General features: G+C 44.5%; 3 protein-coding genes across 3 annotated transcripts; 2 read left to right on the plus strand and 1 right to left on the minus strand.

The window, feature by feature from the left end:
* The first annotated feature begins 2,634 nt into the window (after positions 1–2,634).
* LOC127771814 (E3 ubiquitin-protein ligase PUB23-like) lies at positions 2,635–4,115 on the plus strand. Its single transcript, XM_052297754.1, has one exon. It carries the CDS (start codon positions 2,685–2,687, stop codon positions 3,948–3,950), a length of 1,266 nt encoding a protein of 421 aa, XP_052153714.1. The 5' UTR covers positions 2,635–2,684; the 3' UTR covers positions 3,951–4,115.
* Positions 4,116–5,335: 1,220 nt separating this feature from the next.
* Positions 5,336–6,177, plus strand: LOC127771686 (late embryogenesis abundant protein 18). Its single transcript, XM_052297611.1, has one exon. The coding sequence runs from the start codon at positions 5,468–5,470 to the stop codon at positions 5,834–5,836; it is 369 nt and encodes a 122-aa protein (XP_052153571.1). The 5' UTR covers positions 5,336–5,467; the 3' UTR covers positions 5,837–6,177.
* Positions 6,178–7,427: 1,250 nt separating this feature from the next.
* Positions 7,428–11,441, minus strand: LOC127771149 (AT-hook motif nuclear-localized protein 10-like). The gene is made up of 5 exons (XM_052296985.1): positions 10,705–11,441; positions 9,895–9,947; positions 9,149–9,280; positions 8,206–8,367; positions 7,428–8,106 (listed from the first exon to the last, which is right to left on the minus strand). Exons 1-5 carry the CDS (start codon positions 11,192–11,194, stop codon positions 7,804–7,806), a joined length of 1,140 nt encoding a protein of 379 aa, XP_052152945.1. The 5' UTR covers positions 11,195–11,441; the 3' UTR covers positions 7,428–7,803.
* Positions 11,442–18,640: the final 7,199 nt, after the last annotated feature.

The raw sequence follows: 18,640 nt of genomic DNA on the forward strand, positions 1-18,640 counted from the left end.
ACAGTTCTTGTCAGGACGCTCCTTTGTTTTCAGATCGATTAGTCAACGAATTTATCAATTTATGGATGATCATCAGCAGCTGCGCCGATTGCAACGTCTGTTCAAAAGAATATTTCGCCACAGTCAAATCGAACAGGGAGCGTTTGTTCGACGATATGCCTAATTTTGTCAAAGTACAAGACTTAAAAATAAAAACTCTTAAAGTCGTAGGGCGATGGCAAGAGCAAACGATAGGATCTTAGGACGTGTAGAACGTCAGTGTAGCAACTAGCAAGTGGGTATTAACTAGTGGGTGCTTATATATATATATGCAAGTATTCGTAAACATAATTTCGTGCAAGTTTTTTATTTTTGGTTTGAAAATTGCATCTTCCGCTAACTGGCGGTGCACTAATGGACAGCTTAAGGCCAACCATTTTTTTTTTTTTTGGCTTGCGTTAGCAAAATACTATATATAAAAAATAAAGCAACAAAGTGATCCATCATCCATGTTCCCACTACAGTACGGTTGATATAGCCATTTTAATCATATAGAAAATGTTTTGCTGGCAGATTAAGGCATGACAACCACAAGATACTTATTAATTATTTTTGTTAAAACTACTTGCTAATTAATTGGAGCAGAAACAGATTCTCTGTGATGAAATAGATCTTCATAGCTCAGATATGATGAACTGAAGACAGTACTCGTTTGTCAGACAGTGATTTAGTTGGAACTGCACTTGTACTCGTTTTCTGTTCCATTTTAGTTTCAGGAGTTGGCAGACGGTGCATGACAAAGAAAGATGTCGTAATGATGCCAAATTATCACCTAAACCACATTAAGAGAAACCATAATTTTGACTCCCAAGTAATCTGGCACACATGATCTTTCATTTCTGAAAAATACATTATACATGGGAGGGAAGTCAGCATTAACAAGCTAAAAGCCCTTGTATAGGTAAAATATAATTGGGTACAGAAGATGGTGTATAGATACAAGATTACAAGAGGCAATCCACCTTGTTTTTTTTACCATTAATTAATCATCCGCCGTCAGTAATATGATGTTGAGAGGTGTGAAACTTCTAACTAAATGACATTACAGGCAAATTTCTTATCTCTATAATATAATTTCATCCAAAGAAAATATGAGAATGCGGCTGGATGGATGGATGACCCAATCACGGTCAAATGAAACGCTCAACCGCTCGCAACTAATTAATACAGACAGAGGAAAAAGAACATGCAAGTGAACAAACAGAAGAAGAAATAGAACCGGACAGATTAACAATTCAAGATCCACCGTCATCCTCTGCCAGCTCCTCCCCAATCTCCATTTAACAACTCCAAAGATGCATTTGCCGTTTTGAAAAATTAAACTTCTTCTGTCTCCACAAAAAAAAAAAAAAAAAAAAAAGAAGAAGAAGAAGAAAACAGAAAGGAATAAGCAAGCAAGCATGTTCTCTTCATTACGTTTCTGACAAGTAGCATCACACCAAGTCTTAGGTTAATACTTGTGAAACTGTCACCTCATCATCGCCCATCAGATTGCTCCAGTCGACGCCCATCGAATTGCTCCCTGCACGCAGCAAAACAAAAGGAATAAAAAAAGTCTCTAGTTCTTCGTCAAAATCTCGAATAAATTGATCCATAGAACATAAACAGCTCTAGGTAAGAGACGAAGTCTTGAGTAATACAGATCACGGCCAATCCATAGACTTAGTATTATTTATTTTGCATGCATTGCACAGTGGCACTTTAATGTGTAGCCATCGATCGATCGCTTACTATTCTGCCCGTCTGACTCTTGACTAGAGTATTTTACATCAATACAGATCGTTAGAAATCATAACAGATAATGTACCAATGCTGCAAGCTGTACTTTTTAAGCATTTCCCCTACGGGATTTTAATTTGGAAGAATTGTTGACTTGGTTTGATAGTTTCTCATATCTTCGTATCGTTATTAAGAAAACATTTTTTTTCATATATTTAACCTGCTATTGAGATGAAAAGGAGACGGATGGCATCTTCATTTTTCTCGTGCATCATGATTTACCTTTTTTTCATTTTGCTCTGAGATTTTCGAGCATCAGGTATTACAATTTTCTAGCACTAAATTGTCTGAGATTCTTCATTTTTCTCAAAGATTTTCTAGCACCAACAATTAGTCTATTAGAACATATGTTTTTGGTTGATATTGTTAGATTCATATCAAAAACTTTTTCTTATATATAATGAAATGTGGTGTGGTGGTGTAGATGGCGTCGTTGATTGTAGATACATGCTTGACCGTTTGTCTTATTCAAAAATTGTATGCAAATATATGAGATATTTTTAGTGATAAGAAAACTCACAATAAAATAAATGACAATTACATAATTTTTTAAAAAAATTAGACGAATGGTCAAACGTGTACCCAAAAGTCAACGGCGTCATCTATTACAATATAGAGCTAGTATATTAGTATAACAATTGTTAGTCAAATCTTTATCCTAACGAAACAAAATATACCTATATTTCGACAAGGGAGTATTTCATTAGTTATTTGAATTTGAGCCATTTTGCTGCTGTACTTTGGGTTAGCTTGACTTTTTAATTGCATATGATGACATTACAGGTATAAAACCAACATCCCAGCTTGGTCTCCCTCAACCTTCTCACTCAAGCCAAGAAATCGAGCTGCTGCTTTGTTTGATCGCAATGGCAATGGAGCCTCCTCCCCTGTTCCTGTGCCCCATCTCGATGGAGCTAATGGAGGACCCCGTCACGGTGGCCACCGGCGTCACCTACGACCGCCGGAGCATCGAGCGGTGGTTCTTCAAGTACGGCAAGACGACGTGCCCGGCCACCATGCAGCGGCTTGCTTCCTTCGATCTCACTCCCAACCACACCCTCAAGCGCGTCATCTCGTCGTGGCTGGACCGCGCCTCCTCGTCGTCGTCGCCGAGCACGGCCGGCTCGCCGGCGACGACGTCGTCGTCGTCGTCGTCAAACGCGATGGAGAGGGAGAGGTTGCCGTCGGTGCTCGCTGGCATTGAGGAGACGCCGTTCAAGGCGACCGCGCTCAAGAAACTCAAGTCCTGCATGGCCGGCGACGAGGCGGCGCGGGAGGATTTCGTGGCGTGCGGCGGCATCCAGGTGCTCGGCCGGGTCATGACGCAGGCGCTGGCGGAGAGCTCCGCCGGGGGGGACTTCTCGGCGTTCCGGACGTGCGAGGAGGCCGCCGCCGTCCTCGCCACGCTGCCGCTCTCGGACGACGCGTCGGTGGAGCTCCTGCTCAAGCCGGAGTGCATGAGGCCCGTGTCCGTGCTGGTCCAGCGCGGCAGCGCCGAGGCGAGGCTGCACGCAATGTCCATGATCTCCAAGATCTCCAGGGCCAGCGTCCGCGACTGGACCGCGGAGGTCGACGTCGACGACATGGTCAAGGCCCTCCTCGAGCTCCTCTCCGACGGCGCCTCCGCGAAGCTGAGCTCCCGCGCGCTCGACGTGCTCCTCGACGTCACGGCGCGGTACTCCCGCGGCGCGCGGCGCGCCAAGGCCGTGGAGCTGGGCGCCGTGCGCGTCCTCGCCGAGCTCCTCCTCGACGCCGACCGCCACGTCGCCGAGCGGTCGCTCCTCCTCCTGAAGCGCATGTGCAAGTGCCCCGAGGGGCGGCTGGCCTTCGCCGAGCACGGGCTGGCGGTGGCCGCCGTGGCGCGCGCCGTGCTCCGGGTGTCCGGGCTCGCCACGAGGCTCGCCGTCAACGTGCTGTGGCTGGTGGCGTGCGCCCCGGCCCCCGCCGAGAGGGTGCTGGAGGACATGGTGGTGGGCGGCGCCGTGGCGAAGCTGCTGGCGCTGATGCAAGTGGAGAGCTCGCCGTCGACCAAGGACAAGGCGGTGAAGATGCTGCGAGCGCACGGCGCGTTCTGGAGGCAGTACCCTTGCTTCCCCACGGACCTCAAGGACTACCTCAAATCTCTCAACTGATCATCTTTCAGAGTGATCAGTAAAGTGATTTGTAAATTGTAAATTAAGAGAAATTGGATGTGTATTGTTTTGTAGGAATACAGGAGATTCAAGCAGGACATTCAGCATGGTATATGCATCTGTGTTTGTGTGTGGGCTGTCTAAAATCGCATGAATTCTGCGTGATTTTCATAGAAATTTGAAATGAAACAATTCAAGTGCATTAGGAGATAGGAAAAAAAATCTAGGTGGTGTTCTTTTTTTTTAAAAGATGAAGATTAAGATTAAGATTAAGCTTTTTACGCAAAACAAGGTGGTATTAACGTATGATTGATTGAGTTTTAATTATTACAAACTTAAAAAAGTAGATTAATATGATATTTTAGAGCAACTTTCATATAGAAAATTTTTGCACGAAACGTACTGTTTATTTAAACAGTTTGAAAAACGTGCTAAAAAATCTTAATTTTCATCTAACTTTTTGTTTTGGAAAAAAGAACGGGAACTGTATAAAAGCTGGGGCGTTTTTCATCCACTAGCAACATGTTTGAATTCGACATGTACGTGTGTTTTGTACTTTTGTTTAGTTGAGCAAAACTAGTACCATTGACTTGGAATCAATACAGAAAATCCTCCTTTTCAAACAAAAAATTCTGTATCGAAACCTTCAGAGAGGAGCAAAGCGTTGACTTTCATTGGAGACAACTGAACTTCTCTCGAGAACAAAAGAGAGTTGAACTTGAAAATGTGATGGTACTGTCCTTGAGATGATCAAAGTACAGGCCGGACGCATCGTTAATCGATCCGGTCAACATTCTAGATCAGGCCCATGTGCATGTACTCCTTTCACTACAAAATCCTTATATGGGCTGCAGGGCCGGCCATTTGAGTCTAGCGATAATAGGCCGGGAGACTCCAACGTGTCATTAAGAGGAAGGGAAAAAAAAAAAAGCTGAACACATACTCCCTCCACACCTTCCGTTTCAAGAAAAAAAACCTAAATTTAAAAGGAAATGTGATATTTTCTAGTACAACAAATCTGAATAAAGAGTTATCCAGATTCATTGTACTAGGACATGTCACATATTTGCTTAGGTTAAGTTTTTTTTAGACGGAGGGAGTAGATGCGTTGCGTACCTGGCCATGGTAATGCGATGCCCGTCACGAGGTCACGAGCACGGACGACGTACGGCCGGCATCTAGGCACATGGCGGCTCGACGGTGCGCCACGCAGCCACGCGCCCACCGAGGCCCAAAAGCTCCGCGCCACCTCATGCCGTGACGTGCAGATCCCCTCCTCCCGCATCCCCCGCATGCGCGCCACCTAGCACGAACACCCAACGCCGCCGCTCGATCTCATCCATGATCCATCCCATCATCGTCGATGGCCTATATATACTCTACTCCAATCAACCCAATCGTCCAAAACACGTCGCAAGTCGAAGCACAAAACGCAAGCAACGAATCTCAATCCACAGGCTCACACTGATACGCAACGCACGTAGCTACTGTACTGTAGGAGCAAAAGAAAAGAAAAGATGCAGACGGCGAAGGTGAAGGTGCAGGACATGGTGAGCGGTGCCAAGGAGAAGGTGAAGGAGGGGACGGCCAAGGCGCACGGCAAGGCCGGCCAGGCGACGGCGGCCACGCACGGCGAGAAGGAGATGGCCAAGCAGGAGGAGAAGGCCGGCAAGGCACAGGCCAAGGCCGACGAGCACCAGGAGAGGGCGGAGCACCGCGCCAACGCCACCACGGGCCGCCACGGCACGCGCGTGCCGCTCACGGCCGGCGGCAACCGCCACCACCACGCTCCGGTCGGCGGCCCCGCCGTCGACCCTGCATACCCGGCCGCCGGCACCGGCACCGGCACCGGCACGTACGCGGCGTCCGACAAATCGTACATCTAGATTTGGGGTAGATGGACATGGGCGGGCTTGATCGATCTGGATCGCTAGTGTGTTTTTTTTCAGTGTAGCGAGTGATCTGGTCCCAGCCCGGCCGCTGATCGTGTTAGCTTGTGTTCGTACGCACGCGTGTATGCTGTGTGCACATGCGTGTGCTGGAATAAAAAGTGTCAGTTGTAAAATTAACATGCTTGATGTAGTTCTGTTCAATGAAAGGGCTTTCGTTTTCATGTGTTTTTGAAGTACGCATCTACGGATCTACTTATATCGATGAATGTAATCATGTAGCCGTGTCAGTGTATGCCGTGCTCCCTAGTCGTTTTGATTTTTTCCCCATTTTTTTGAAGTTTGATAGAATTCAGAGATAAATATAATGATATTTTTAACAGAAAATGAATATTCTATTAAAATATATTTAATGATATATTTAATTAAATTATTTTGGTATCATATATGTTGCTAATTTTTTTATAAATTTGATCAAACAAAAAAACATAAAGAAGTTTTAAGAGTCAAATATGAAACCGAGGGAGTACAAGATATTGACATCCTTAGTTTTGCCAATCCAATAAAGGTAAGAGAATATGTTATCCACGTGCATCTCTTAAATCAAATTGATCCAACATGCCTCTGCCTCATGTAAAATATTTTTAGAACTTAGTATCCCTATTGTTTCACCTTTTTAGAACGAAATACTGATATATCATTTCCATAGCCTAAAAGAAAACTTGTTCGGCGAATAACTTGTCTTTTTTTGCCGGGTCGGCGGAAGGACGTCAACCAAATTTCTTTAAGATAAAAAGAGGGTAATACAATATACATGATATTACACTGTCGAGTCGAGGGAAACCTCGAAAAAGGACAGGAAAACTATTTAAGAAGGCCAGGACAGGAAAACTATTTAAGGAGGCCAGGACAGGAAAACTATTTAAGGAGGCCAAAAACATGCTGCTACTCCTCGCAAGAAAAAATTCCGGCCACTCTTCAGATCAGGACCTCCTCTTTGATGTTTGCCACCAAGTGTTCTACCACCTTTTCTGTTATAAAAATCCTTACGTTTCTTCCTTTTCAAAGCTTCCAGCAGATCAACATGAACAGAGAATCGAAATCCTTACGTTTCTTTCTTTCCTACGTTTCTTCCTTTCCAATGCTGGACCTACGTTTCTTCCTTTCCAAAGCTTCCAGCAGATCAACATGAACATAGAATCGAATTCCTTACGTTTCTTTCTTTCCAAAGCTTCCAGCAGATCAACATAAACAGAGAATCGAAGGCGGCTCTGTGCCATTGACCGAAAACAGAGACGCACCTGCTGCCACCATTTTGGAAGCTGTAGGACGAGCTGACGGCAAATACCTTGTCTTTAAACACAATTATTAATTCTTCTCTAGTGTTCCTATCCCACAAGAATTATTTTCTTACTGTCCTTACAAGTTATTTCCTTGCGGATTCTCGATAGATTTTGGCACTTTGCCATAGACTTATACACACCATTACTGGTACCATGTATGAATGCGATCAGAATTCATGTCTATGTGATCCCTACACCAAAACGCATCAGTAGTGGAATGGTTTTGCAGGGTGAAACACAGCGAAGAAAAACGACAATATCCAATAACATGTCATTCCAATCTTAATTAAGATTCGTACACGCCGAATACTAGCGAGAAAAGAAAAAGGTGTACAAACATTCATAAGAAAACCGTACAACTAGGCTGACAACTGACAAAGCATGCTAAATAAGCTACCGATTGAGAAAAATAAAAATTAGCTACCTGACAGGCCAAGCCATGCGCTGGGGCTACTTATTTGTTCCTGATCTCTTTTGTTCAGGCATTGTGATACTGATTACTACTAGCGCACCGGATTATTGGCCAACGCTGCCGGTGGTGTCGGTGCAGGAAACACTGAATCCCTGATCCCTACACTCTACTGGGTCAACAGCTAACAGAGCTTAAAAACACAGGATTATCTAGTCGGTCATCATCTTCAGGTCGGGATCGTAACGGCCTTGATTCCCAGATAGCGACCAGCTAACAGGAGCATACGAAGAATGCATGGGATGACCTGAATTATTGAATGTGCTGCCATTAGGTCCCATGGGACTCCCTGGGTCATCGGAGTGGTCGCTTGATGATCCATCAGACGGAGGACTGGCAGCCGTGGCTGCGCCAAAGCCAGCTGCGTGGTTCGGCGTCGGGGCAGATGTTGGCTCACGTTTCAGATGTTCTTCCTTGCCTTTTTTACCTTCAGCAATGAAACTCCCCACTACAACCTGGAAAACAGAATGTAACAGAAGGCCAAAGAAAATGCTAGTTTAGGGCACAAACCAGCTGAAAACAAAGTGATAGCAGCAAATAGATGAATGGGGAACCTGCACGGGCGTTGCTGCCATCAGCATTCCAGCAACACAACCTCCAACTATACGTCCATCGCTTCCAGCAAGTGCCACACTCAAACCACCTGTTCTGCTACGAGTGTCGCCATCCTCTGCGAGCAGAAATGAGCCCGACAGAGAGAGAATATCAAAGTGGCCCTGTGAAACATCACAGTAAGAATTCATATTCATATATTGATTTCTACAATAAAAAAATACAATTATATTATAAACAAAGCAACTGAATATTGTTCGAATTTGTCTGTCCACATAGAAATGGCCACTAACAACCACATGCTGTAAATGAAAATGACCAGAAGCCTTTATCATCAGATTTAGATATTATGTTACTTGCACCTGGTGTGACTGTTGAGAACAAAGAAGAATAAAATTTTCATTCTATCCCCCACCCCCAATTTGTGATAACATTCTAAACATACTACTATACTAGTCATTTCTCCTCTTATCATTGGAATACATCAGAAAATAAGTTATCATAGCCAGAAAGCTGGACAACTGAGTGCATCCTACCAAAGCATACAAAGTTCAAAAAGGGGTTGCTGGCAATTGTGATGTATATATCTGGTTTGTTAGTGCAAGACAGACACTGGAGTTTCTTGTAGTTCAGGCAAACGTAGCAACTGGTGTTGCCGAACACAGGAAGTGCAGACTGCAGAGCACTGCTCTACTGTGGCTCGATGGCAAGCCTGGGCAACTCATCGGTGTCAAGAGGCATTGGATCCACCACTGTACAGTAGCACATATACTACTAAGAAAAATCTAGCCACCTATTTTGTACTGCACTGTAATGAAACAAAGACATCGAGAAAACTTTAATTAAGCATATTCATTACTATTTCACAGAAAGAACACCAGTGGAGCTCAAGCATTGCTCTGAGCAGTAAGCACACTGCACACAGATAGTTTAGCTTGAATATACCTCATATGTTACTATACCACCAGAAGTTGCTGGTTGACGTAGTGTTGCTGTGCAAAGAGCGCCATTTGCTGAAATTATGCATGTAGTGCGAGGGCCTTGTTGTGAAAATGCCATTATTTTTGAAGCAACATCCTGCCAAAAAGAAGAGGTGATGCATGCATGCTCATCAGCTTGGACTTCAGGTAGAAACATAGAAGAGGAGAATAGGCTAAAAGGTGTCCAATCCGTAGTAGATTGGCGCTAAAAAAACAACCAAGTGGCAAGTGTATGATGATCAAAGCCAGGAAGGACACTCATTGGCCAAGACAGAATCAAGTCAACAAATAATGACATAAATATATGCAATCTCCTGAATTGTAAAATTACTAATTCAGAAACAAATGAAAGGTTTATACGGAGTATTCTGTAAATGGCATTGACAACTCAAATAAACTCAAAAAGGGAACAAGTTTAAAGATGCTGAAGAATACATTATATGTTAGTTTGGTATTTATTATAGGAAGCTTATGCTACACATCTCTCTTCTTAGCTCTCACTTATGTACTTGGTTGTATTACTTGAGATCCCACCAGCAGACAGATGTAATATGTAAGGCACAAAGACTTATTACAATTTACAAACCACAAGCAAGAAATCAAAAACTTAAGTTCTCCAAAAGTAACTTTGCCACAACAAGACAACATAAGCAGACAAATAATGAATTTCAGCTCGTACTAGATAGCAGAGAGGGGAGCATTTTCAGGTACCTCATTAGGCTTCACTGTTATTATGTGGGGAGTAAAAGATGTCCCGGAAGATCCTGAAAATCAGCACATAAAAGAACATATATATCAGATCTGGCATATAATTATTGATCCACACAAAGTGGTCAAGTTCAGTTGAGGTTAAAAGAGACCCAAAAAAAAACTACGAAATCTGACAAATGGCATTATCATTATCATTCTGACCGTGCCACATGGGTAAGGACTATGGAACAGAACAAACTACTACTAATATGTAAACCGAGTTTACACTGCCCTGTTCTGCAGGGGCAAGTGTAGAAGTTATTGTAATTCAAAACATGCAAAAAGGACATCAGCAAAATATTGTCCATTTGTCAGTATATGCACATAGATTGGCTCTTAATAGAAAGTAACATATATAAAAGAAACCAATCACCAATGAATGTTCAATATTCAAAGACTAAGCTCATATTTGAATAATTCCCACTTTTCCTGTTTAGACTGTGCCCAGTGCAACACCAGGAAAGGATAAAGAGTGCTTGTACTTTTCTTTATTATTCAAATCTCTGCCTGCACTATTCTGCCATATTTTTATTCTTTCAGAATGATGAGGGATCCTTAAAAAAATTATTCCACACATGCCCTTTTTAATGCACACAAGCAAACACATGAATTAATTCCATTTCCAACAATCACACTCCATACCCGCCACAAGCTTGGACCATATTTTTCCAAAGCTACAGGCCAAGCAACATTGCACTTTTCAGTCATAGTAAGCCATATCATTTCAGAGTTCAGATATAAACCCAAAGCAGAGAAATGATGCAGGCTTACCCAAAGCATCTAGCTGTTTTTTTTTCCCGGATCCTGGGGGTCGCCCTCTGCGCTTCCCGTCAGGGTTCGAGTTCGATCCTGCACCACCTGAAGGTCCGCCGGCCTCCGTCCCTGCTGCAGCCGCGGGCTTCAGTCCCAACCCGATGTTCCCGTCAGGACCATACTTCCTCGGCCTCCCCCTCTTCTTCTTCACGAGCTCCCCGCCGCCGACCGCCGTGCCGCCACCGCCGGAACCGGGCTGCTGCTGCATGCCCTGCACGACGGGATCGGTGCGGTACATGGTCCCCGACATATCCGCGGGCTTCATAGGCGACGAGGCGGTCGGCGACGCCATGGGGTTGAACGAGAGCGGCACCCCGTGCATAACATTCGCCGACCCCGGCGGCATCGCCGGCGCGGCGCCGTAGGGGTGCTGAGGCATCATCACGCCGCCGCCGGCTGGCGGCGGCGAGCTCACGCGCGGCTGCTGCTGCTGCTCCCGGCCATCCATCCCGGCAGCGAAACCCTAGGGCACCCACCCCCACCTGAATCGAAGCCGCCGCCGCCGCCGCAGCAGCCGCTCCTCGCGACCTCTCCTCACCTGCGCGTTTCGCCGAACAGTTCACATGCACCGTTCGGCGCGGCGGTTGTACGTGAGCTCTATGCACCGGAAAACAAATCTCGAAATCGAATAAAATACATCGGAAATGGAGGAGGAGGAGGAGGGGACAGAATTTCTGCGGATGCGGAGAAAAAAATTGGGAGGAGAAATGGAGAAAACAGGGGGGGAGGTGGCGAGGCGAGAGGGGTTACCTCACTGTGAGGGGTCAGATCAGATCAGATCTGAGTGACGAGAAAACGCGAGATATCGAGTAAAATAACTCGCTGCCTCCTGGCTCGCCGCGGCGTCAGGACGAGAATAGGAAACTTACTACTGTACTGTATTTGAACCTTTTTCGTGATGAAAATTGTTGTTTTTTCTACAAATCTATCTATTTTCGTTTAGATTATTTTTTTTAGTCAAGAGAGAACTTTATTAATGACTAAATAGAGGGTTACATTCTTGATTTAACAAGTCTAGGATTATGCGGGGGCGGCGCACAGCCTCCACTCCCCACACAACCTAGTACTCATTGCCATTTGTGCTAACACATGAGCAACCCTATTAGCTTCTCTCTTAATCTTGTGCACTTGCACCCGTTGGATACATTGTATCACACCTTTGATTTCTGCAACCGTCGTCGCCCAGGAGAATCTTGAAGCTACCTGCTGTGTTAGAGCCTTAACAACATCAGCATTGTCTAGCTCCAGAATAATCGGCATATGAATCCACTTCATTGCTTCTTTGAGCCCTTCTAAACATGCTAGCACTTCTGCTTCAGCCGCTGAGGTACACTGATGCAAAGTTTTATATGCAGCCAGGAGTACTAGCCCCTGCAGTCTCTGATGATAATCCCAGCGCTTGCTTCACCTGTTTCAGTTCTATAAGCTGCGTCCACATTGAGCTTTGCACTTCCATCAGGCGGGCAACTCCACTTTTCTTTCTCTGCATTCAACTAACATGTCTGCTCTTTCTGACCTAGATCCTGAAACATAGGTCCTTTCCCCTTGATGTCTTCCATGTGTTTTCGGGCGGGCAACTGTAGGTTATCATAATTAATCAAAAAATGCACCGAATCTGTAATAGGGACATTACCTTTACCATGAACCACCTCATTCCTAATATACCAGGCTCTCCACAACAAGTATAAAACCTGGGCCTTCTTTTCACTGCTTAGTCTGTCTAGCAGAACTAGAAGCCAATCTGGTCCTGTCATTGAAAACAAGCTTTCATCTGGCAGTGTCCAATGTTCTCTCAATGAAGCTCGCAACGCTTTGGCCAGCGTACACTCCACTGTTGCATGGAACCTCGTCTCCTTCTGTCCGCAAATTGGGCAGGTTCCAAACATCTCGATCTTCCTCTTTCTTTTATTCTCCCAAGTGGCCAATCTGTCCTGAGCTAATTTCCAGGCAAAAACCCTCACTTTTGGCTGAACATTCGCTTTCCACACATTATCCCAGATTTTTCTTCCATCTGCTCCCCCCGAGCTTGAAGAAGCTTGCTCTGATGTTTTCCTAGCAAGGTTCCAAGCCAATCTATAAGCACTTCTTACTGAAAATATGCCAGTTTTCTCATAATGCCACGCTGGGAAATCCTCTTCCTCCCGTTGTGGTATTCGAATTTTCAGAATTTCGTCTGCATCCTCCTCTCTTATAATGTGTCTGATTAAGGGCTCATTCCATGTTTTAGTGTCGGTGACGATTAACTCCCGGACATATATAAGCCTATTCCATGTTTTATTCTCCAAAATCTTTAGATTTTCCCCATGTGCAACCCAGTGGTTCCTCCATATCTTTGTCTTCCTTCCATCTCCTATCCTCCATATTAGCCCCTTCTTCAGCAACCCTAGCCCATGCACAATTCCTTTCCATGTCGGCGATGAAACTGACGGGAACGCTGTATCAATTATTGTCCCATTTGGATAGTACTTTGCCTTCAGAACTCGTGCGCATAAGCTATCAGGCGATTCGATTAATCTCCACGCTTGCCGAGCAAGGAGAGCCTGATTAAAACATCGGATATCCCGAAAGCCCAGTCCACCCAAAAGTTTTGGGCTTGTAAGTTTCTCCCAGGCAATCCAATGAACCTTCTTCTCCCCTTTTTCATGCCCCCACCAGAAATTCCGGACGAGTTGTTCATATTCTTCGCAAAACCGCTCTGGCATCTTGAACACTCCCATTGTATAAGTCGGCAAGGCTTGAGCAACACTTTTAATCAAAGCTTCCTTCCCAGCTAAAGAAAGGAATCTCTCACTCCAATCTGTAAGCCTCTTCTCAAACCTCTCTTTAATTGGTTGGAATTGCTCAGCCTTCATTCTTCCATCTGGGGTTGGGAGTCCCAGATACTTATCATCAAAGCATGTTCTTTCAACTTGCAATACAGCTTTGATTCCATCTTGTCTCTCCTGCGGGCAGAGAGCACTAAACAATAACGAACATTTGTTTGGATTAATGAGTCGCCCTGTACACCGCTCATATAAATCCAGTGCCTCTTTAATTCTCATCGCTTGGATCACTTCAGCCTTAAAAAATAACAAACTGTCATCCGCAAATAACAGGTGCGACACACCAGGAGCAGAGCGACAGACCTTTAGAGGCTGAATCTGTCTTTCATCCCTCCTTCTTTGCAGAATATTTGATAGGCCGTCAGCAATAAAAAGAAATAGGTATGGATTGAGTGGGTCTCCTTGCCGCAAACCTCTTGTTGGGTAAAACGGTTCAAGCATATTCCCATTCAGTCGAACACTATACCTTACAGACGTCACACATGACATTATCCACTTTTTCCAGATATTTCCAAACCCCAACTTTTGCAATGCTCCATCCAAGAATCCCCAGTCGACTCTGTCATAAGCTTTTGAAAGATCCAGCTTTAACGTATAGAAGTCTTGGCTTTCTCGTGTACACTTATGTATGGAATGAAAGCACTCAAAGGCTACTAATGCATTGTCTGTAATCATACGCCCGGGCACAAAGGCACTCTGGGTCTCCGATATAATCTCTTGCAACAAAGGCCTAAGCCGATTGACTAAGCATTTAGCCACCACTTTGTAAATCACATTACAAAGGCTGATTGGTATGAAATCCTTCATCTCCACCGGTGCATTCGTTTTTGGAATCATGACAATAACAGTATCATTCACTCCTTCCTTCCATTCTCCAGTTTCAAAAAACTCTCGGACACCTTCAATCACGTCCCTCTTTAGGACACCCCAATTGCGTTGAAAGAAGCGTGCCGGAAAACCATCGGGACCCGGTGCTTTGAGAGGACCAATCTGGAATAAGGCGTCACTAATCTCTTCATCCGTAAAAGGCTTTGTCAACATGCCATTCATTTCATCTGTTATTTTTGGTTCAAACATATTCAACAGCTCACCTGGATTAAGGCTTTCATCCTTCGTGTACAGATCTCGGAAGAAGCTGCGTGCGATCTCTCCTAACTCCTCTTCTTTACTGCACATCATACCATCTGATCTTCTCAGCTTCTTAATCAGGTTTTTCCGTGCTCTCCAAGACGCTTTCAAATGAAAGTAGCGAGTATTCCGATCGCCTTCTTTCAGCCAGGTGATCCGGGATCTCTGCTTCTACCAAATCTCTTTGCGATGGAGCAGTTCCTGCAAAAAAAATTTCAGCCTGTGAACATCCGGTTCTGAGTCTTCCCTTCCTCTCATTCTCATTTCTTCTAGCTCTCTTCTGCATCTTTCAATGCTCTTCTTTATATTTCCAATTTTATCGCTGCTCCACCTTTTGAGATTCTCCATAGTATATGCTAACTTTGTTCTGACATCTCCCAAATTTTTCGCCAGACCCCCATCATCCCATGATTCCTGTACTATCGAATTAAAGGATTCCACTCTTTCCCATACTGCTTCAAAACAATTAATCTTGCTTCGTCTTCTCTGCTGCATATTTCCACCCTTCTCCAACAAGAGTGGCACGTGGTTAGAGCAAGTAGTCGTTAGATGCATGATGTTTGCTTGGTCAAACATAGCTCTCCATACCGGCGAAGCTACTGCCCGATCTAAGCGCACCTTGACGTTGTTTGGGCTTGCCTGGTTATTATCATAGGTCCAGGGAACACCCTGAAAACCTATGTCTTGTAGATCATATTCAACCAAAACCTCTCTAAAGTCCCTCATCTGTCTCTCTGAACGCTTCACTCGGGATCGATGCTCTGTTTGCCACATAGCCTCATTGAAATCTCCTATCATTAACCACGGATCTGAAGCATTCAATCTAATCCGCCTGAGCAGGTTCCACATCTCGTGTCGGTTTTGTGCCTTTGGTTCTCCATAAACAAAGGTTGCTCTCCATTGCTCCTTCCGGTTCAGTGATGATGACATCAATGTGTCTCATATTATATGATTTGAGTTCCACCTTCAAACTCTCGTCCCAAAACAGGGCTAAACCTCCCCCCTTTCCAACGCCATTCACCACAAAACATCTCCTTAAACCCAACCTCCATTTCAGATTACTCACATAAAACTGGTCTTGCCTAGTTTCCGAAAGGAACACTATTTTTGGGCTATGAGTCTGTACCATGCAGACTAGATCTTGAACTGTCCGGGCGTGCCCCAACCCCTGGCAGTTCCAGGCTAGGATACACATTAGGCCCGGCGGTGCTCCTCGAGGGAGCCCGCCGATGTTGCCAAGTCATCAAAGTGAGTGTCTTCCCCTTTCTTCTTCTGTTGTTTGCTGTCTCTTGAGGACGATTTACCTTCTTCTAGGCTGCGTGTTTCATCTGCATCATTTCTCACTTCTTCACCAATAATGTCTCCTTCTGCACGTCCATGTGGCTTATCCATCAGCAGCAGTTGATCCGTCTTTGTTTCATGCCCCAGCAGCTCGCCAATTGCAAGCCTCCTTTTAGTAGAAGAAGAGCCACCAGTATACTTTGCGATCGCTTTGAATGGACTGCTCGCCGTGTCAATCATATCCTCATCCTCCATCTCCTCAGGATTGCCTGACTCAGAACCAACCCTATTATTACGATCATTCCTCCCCCGACCTCTTCCACTTCCTCTTCCTCGACCTCCTCCAAAACCCCAACTGCCTCTTCTGAAATCTTGGGCTATCAGATTATCCGGGTATTGTATAGCTTCGGGTGGGTGAACCCCATCACCATGCTCCTTTGTGACATGCCCAACAAAACCACAAACACCACAAAAATCGGCATTTTCTCATACATAACACGGAACATCCACTTCTTTTTATTTAGAGTGGTACTTACCATCCTCGTGAGCAGCTTACGAACATCCAGCATCACGCGCACTCGGGCCCCCTCACTGCTTCCCCGAACCGAGGCTGCATCTAATTTAACAATGCTCCCAGCTCTACGCGCAAGCTGAGTTGCAATGCTACCCGTCCTGATCTTCTCCTTCAGATCATGGATTTGGATCCATGCTGGGTAGGTATAGAGATTAACAGATTCAATCTTGGACCAGCCATCATATTCTGCGAGAAGCACTGGACATCCTCGAAAGGTCCATGGACCTTCATTCATAACTCGTTCCCAATCCCCCAAACAATTGAATTGGATCGAGAACAGATTGTCTTTCATTGCTCTGAAATCTACTTCTTTCGCGCAGTTCCATGCTGAGCGCATACTCCCAAAGAAAGCCCCATGACTAAACGATCGCTTCGTATGAACTGTGGCTAGGGCTAGCCATCTTGCATCTGCCTCAAGCTCCTCTAGATCTTCCTCCAATTCCACATCTTCCTCCAATTCCACATCCTCCTCCTCATCTGCCCTTAGGTCAAGCCCCTCCAGCATAACTTCGATTTCCTCCTTTTCCTTCCCCCGATCCGCCGCCGGCACCTTGCTGCCCGTCGCAGCCTGTTTCTCCGACGTTGAACCTTCGCTCGCCATGGCTGTTGTGTTCCCCTTCCTTCTCCTGTAGTGCTATAAGCAAGCACGTTGAATTCTACTCAAGATCTGGGAAGAAAACGAGTCGATAACGTAAATCGCCGAGAGACTCCTTGTCGCCGCCGCTAGGAGGATAGAAACCCTAGTTTCCAGGGTATGGAGTTAACTATTTTCGTTTAGATTAGGTAGCTGATAAAACAATCTTGCTAATCTATAGCTGTTACGTGGGGAAAACAGTTCACATTTTTCTTCGGCAAGAATGATATCTTCCAATTCAAGTAAGAAAAAGGACGTGACAACTACTAATGTTCCACTACGATTTACGTCCACAGAAGTATTAGGACTTAAAATAACGACAGTTTTCTTTGATGGTAAAATTTGATCACGTACCTTCCTTAGGATTAAAATGGAGGATTACCTTCGCCCCAAAATATAACAACTTTTAGCTCTCAGAATTTGTCCCAAAATATAACAACTTTTCCACCAACATTCTCTTACCAACCAATCACAACCCTTCACCATTCACTTTTTCCACCTACCTCCATTACTCATCCAATCACAACCCTCCACCACTCACTTCAACCTACTTTTTTAATAATCGTGTCCACCTCTAAAACTTCTTATATTTTGGAACGGAGGGAGTACCTTTTTTACCAATATTTGAGTGACATACTAAGCCTCCCATTTATAAGCCGTTGTTAAGATTTGAATTTTATAGTTTGATTTTTTTTAAAAGTTGCTTTTAGAGATATTTTATCATAATTTACTTTGCAGCATTGACTTATGACTTAGAACATAGATATAAAAGTTTTTATTTTCAAGTTATCTTTTGGTTCTTACTTTATGCCAAACGACAGGAGACTTATTCCAACAATGCGGCTATTCTTGTCATGTTTGATGGTTGTTACCCGTTGCACAAACCCCATGCAACCATATTAAAATAACCAGTCACTTATTCTCTTATTATTGTGAGAACATGGTTATAACTTAGTTATCATAATTGATATAATCAACCTTGTTTTGGGAAAAAATTGCTTAACAATGTCACGTAGAAAAATTTGCCAAATATTATAACTTCTACGTGAAAGAGACAACATGTCTCTGAGAAAAAAAATGTCAAAAAGGACTTGACCCAAGATTTTTCTTGGGAACAGATCAAATTTTGCACTGAGCTGACCCAAGATTTTACAGACTAAGAGGGATTTACTTATTTGTAGCCGAGAGATTTTGTACGGTAGGTTCTTTGATCCGAGCCGTTAGACACAAATCGGACGACATTGACATGCTCCTTGTCACCATGTTGTTCGTATGGTCCGTGTCATATGTCTTTCCAGATGTCAGCTATAAAGTTGTACGTGCAAAAGGTGTAACCCATTTAGTTTCAAAAAAAAAAAAAGGTGTAACCCATCAGGATCTGCCGGACACCGCCGAGCCACCGTGCGTTTATACAGGACGTTAAAAGCGCCCCCGGGGCCCATCACATCGTGCACG

This window comes from Oryza glaberrima, chromosome 4 (assembly GCF_000147395.1).
Source record: "Oryza glaberrima chromosome 4, OglaRS2, whole genome shotgun sequence".
Lineage (NCBI taxonomy): Eukaryota > Viridiplantae > Streptophyta > Magnoliopsida > Poales > Poaceae > Oryza > Oryza glaberrima.